This window comes from Ahaetulla prasina, chromosome 5 (genome assembly GCF_028640845.1).
Source record: "Ahaetulla prasina isolate Xishuangbanna chromosome 5, ASM2864084v1, whole genome shotgun sequence".
In the NCBI taxonomy this organism is placed as follows: domain Eukaryota; kingdom Metazoa; phylum Chordata; class Lepidosauria; order Squamata; family Colubridae; genus Ahaetulla; species Ahaetulla prasina.
In genome coordinates this window covers 4,141,633-4,145,458 of record NC_080543.1, presented here as the reverse complement: position 1 = coordinate 4,145,458, position 3,826 = coordinate 4,141,633, and the positions used below count along the sequence as shown (strand labels likewise).

The window sequence follows — 3,826 nt, the reverse complement described above, 5'->3', positions numbered from 1 at the left end:
TGCATGTTTTAATATCTATTAAGAAACCTTGCAATTCTGCAAAAGCACAGGTGGTTGCTGACTTACAGCGGTCAAAAAAAACACGCCTGCATTCGAATCTCCTTTTTCAATACATATGTGTTGTTTTTTTTCTCCTCGCCCATAAAGTCATCCCAGGTAAACTAAATTCACACCAAATATCTCAACACGTTTCCCATGCTGAGTCCTCTGGAACAGGGATCCCCAAACTTGGCAACTTTAAGCCTGGTGGACTTCAACTCCCAGAATTCAAAGCTGGCTGGGGCATTCTGGGAGTTGAAGTCCTCCAGGCTTAAAGTTGCCGAGGTTAGAGACCCCTTACTCTGGAAATCCCATTTCTTTAGCCCAAGTAGCTAAACCCCTGTGGCTGCACAAGGATTTGAAGCCTCAGTGACACCTGTCTATCACCCCTGGGACAATTAAACGAAGGTTCAGGTAGTCCTCGACTTACGACCCAAATGGAGCCCAGCGTCCCTGTCACTAAGCGAGATGTTTGTTAAATGAGTTCGGGGGCCCATTGTACCGCCTTTCCCGCCGCGGTTGCTAAGTGACTCGCTGGCAGTTGTGACGTGAGCAACACGGTTGTTAAGTGAATCGGGCTTCCTCACAATCGTGTGACACACACACACCCCCACTCCCGGGGGGACGACACTGCGACCGCCATAAATACGAGTCAGTGGCCAAGCATCTGAATTTTGATCACGTGACCAGGGGGATGCCGCAGCGGTCACAAAGTGTGAAGAAGGGCCGTAACTATATTTTCAGTGCCGTTGTTGTAACTTCGAACGGTCACTAAACAAATAATTTCTAGGGAAATTCTCCGTCATCCAGGTCACGGTTGTCCCAAAGGTACTTTTTCAAGAGGCGACTGGAATTTTCCGGTTTTTTTCTTTTGAAGACATTTCGCTTCTCCTGTGAGAAGCTTCTTCAGCTCTGACTGGATGGTGGGGAAGGGAAGGATTTTTATTCCTTGAAGACAGCTGGTCCTTTGCATGCTTTGAGTGGGTTGTTGAGGCCACTTGGAGGTTTATCTGTGGGTCCCCTGAGTGGTGCAAATAGGAGTGGAGCCTTCTTGGCTGCAGGATATTTTCTTCACTGTTGGCTCCACACCCATTTGCACCACTCTGGGCTGGGAAGTGGCTCACCAGGCTAATGCAGCCTGTTATTAACACACAGCTGCCTGCAATTACAATTACTGCAAGTTCAAGTCCCACCAGGCCCAAGGTTGACTCAGCCTTCCATCCTTTATAAGGTAGGTAAAATGAGGACCCAGATTGTTGGGGGGGGCAATAAGTTGACTTTGTATATAAATATACAAATAGAATGAGACTATTGCCTTACACAATGTAAGCCGCCCTGAGTCTTCGGAGAAGGGCGGGATATAAATTCAAATAATACAAATAATACAAAATACAAATACTCAGGTGAGACCCTGAGGACACAGGTAAACCCCCAAGTGGCCTCAAGGACCCTCTCAAAGGATGCAAACGACCAGCTCTGTCTGCAAGGAGCATCAATCCTTCCCTTCCCCACCATCCAGTCAGAGCTGAAGAAGCTTCTGGGATGAGAAGCGAAACATCTTTTTTTAAAAAAAACTCATTCAAGAAGCTGAAGAAGCTTCTTGGATGAGAAGCGAAAGGTCTTCCCAAAAAAACAACAACAACAACCCAGAAAGTCCAGCTACCTCTTGAAAAAGAAACACCTTTGGGATAAACCAATGGTTGTTAAGTCCAGGACCACCTGTATATAGGGGCCCAGATCTGTAGACAGAGATGATCTTCTTTCATGGGGTGGGGTGGGGGGGTGAAACCCAAGCCATCCCTTGACATACACACACACATACACCTTGCAATTTTGGAGGCCTCACCTGTAAGAGGAGGTGGTCACCCTGGCCGTAACTTCCTCCTTGATCTGTCGGTTGAGGGCATCGACCACCGCTCGTCCTTTCCCGCCTTCCTGGGTCCCCGAAGGTCCCGGCTGCTGTTGGGGAGGCCGAGCTTGGTCTTCGGGTAGCTGGGCTTTCTTTTTGGCCTTGCTTGACCGTTCTTCCGAGGCGGTCTTGGCCGCGGCGGCGGTGGTGGTGGCCTCCTCCTTCTTTTGCTCCAACCGGTCGAGGCCTATCTGAGACCGGCTTCTCCTCTCCCAGCTGCTCGACCGTTCCTTGGTTCCTTTGTCCAGCTCGACGGCCGGGATGGCCATCTGTTTGGGGATCCAAGGGTGGTCCCCTCGCTTGGCGATGGGCCAAGGGCGGAAGTCCTTCTGGTACTGGCTCTGATTATTAAAGGGCTGTTCGGAAGGCTGGTAGTCGCTTTTGGGCTTGCAACTCGGCTCCGGCCGCTGCACCTTCCAAGCTTTGAAATCTTCTCGCATCACCGACTCGGAGGGTGCTTCTTTGGGCTGGGCGGGCCCTCCGCGAGGACCCGGCGGGGCCGCCGGCCCATGGTCCACGGCCCCGGCGGCAGGCCTGTCGAGGGCATGGGAGTCGCCGCCGAGGGCAGCCGAGGGCTGGGTGTCGATGGCCGAGGGCAAAGGGCGAGCCGGCTGCTGCTGCTGCTGCTGCTGGAAGACCACCTGAGTGCCAGGTAGCTCGGTGGCTTCGGAGTACTTGGTGAAGACCAAAGGCACGGCGATGTCGGCTTTGTCCAGCTGGTTCCAGAAACGGGCGATGCAACACGCCCGGCTGATGCACGGCCAAGCCATCTCGGCTGTGGGGTCCTGCCCTCGCTCCCCCGCCACGGTCCAGCCTTCGCTCCCCTCCCTTTCTAAAAAGCAGACAATGAAGACCCCCCCTCCTCTCCCCGCCCCCAAACCCCCCTCCCTCTGGAGACCTGCTCTCTAAAGACCACCAAACCCCACTCACTCACCAGCCTGCTTCCAAAGACCCCCTAAGCTTGGCAAGCTCAACACCCTCCCCCTCCCCTCCTCTTTCTTTCCCAAGCTCCCAAGCCCCCCTCCCCAAATCAAAGCCTTGCAGAAAGGCGAAAGGGGGAGAACAAAATTAGGAAAATAAAGCAAAGACAGCCCCCTCCTCAATTAAAGGGATGCTGACTGAATGGCCCCTCCACCAGGTGAAGGGAGGAGGAGGAAGGGCAGGCAAGCGAGTCAAGACAAGCCCCTCCCAAATCAAAGCCTTGCAGAAAGGCGAAAGTGGGGGGGGAAACAAAATTAGGAAAATAAAGCAAAAGACAGCCCCCCTCCTCAATTAAAGGGATGCTGACTGAATGGCCCCCCTCCACCAGGTGAAGGGAGGGAGGGGAGGGAAGGGCAGGCAAGCGAGTCAAGACAAGCCCCCTCCCCTCTCTAACCCCTGCAAGAGGAAAGGGGCAGATCTAAGAGGGGTCTGTAGGGAGCCCACCCACCCACCCGCCCAGCCCAAAATCCAACGCCGAGGCTCAACCAAGCGCAGCCCTGGCGAGGTCCAAAGCCGGTCTGGGCGGCGGCGGCGGGGGGAGGAGGAGGAGGAGGAGGGAGGGGGGGGGCTGCGGCAGTGAAAGCGGCCCCACCCAGCCGGGATGCCGAAGGGGAGGAGGGGGGGGGAGGCGAGCACCTGCCGCGGCCAGTGCGCAAGCGCGAGAAGGGAGGAGGGGCGGTGGGGAGTGAGTATGTGTGTGGGGGATGAATTTGCAAGCGGCTCCTTTTTAACCCTTCCCTGCCCCGGCCGGTTGGAAGGATGCTCTGGGCGTTGGCTGAGGATGCTGAGGATGCTGAGGATGCTGAGTCCCGGCTGGGTCGGATGCTTTTTTTTTTTTTGCAAGGCGGCGGTCCTTAGTGTGGGGAGCGGGGTGGGGGTGGCTCTAAGTCGAGACCG

At 55.0% G+C, this 3,826-nt stretch overlaps 1 protein-coding gene across 2 annotated transcripts in view; it reads right to left on the bottom strand.

Moving 5' to 3' along the window:
• The window catches only part of MAP6 (microtubule associated protein 6), a 38,264-nt gene extending 35,542 nt beyond the window's left edge, over positions 1–2,722 (bottom strand). For both annotated transcript variants that reach the window (XM_058185596.1, XM_058185595.1), the window contains exon 1: positions 1,886–2,722. In XM_058185596.1, the coding sequence (XP_058041579.1) occupies positions 1,886–2,718 (833 nt within the window). In that variant the 5' untranslated portion in view covers positions 2,719–2,722. The remainder of the gene's footprint in view (positions 1–1,885) is intronic.
• Positions 2,723–3,826: the final 1,104 nt, after the last annotated feature.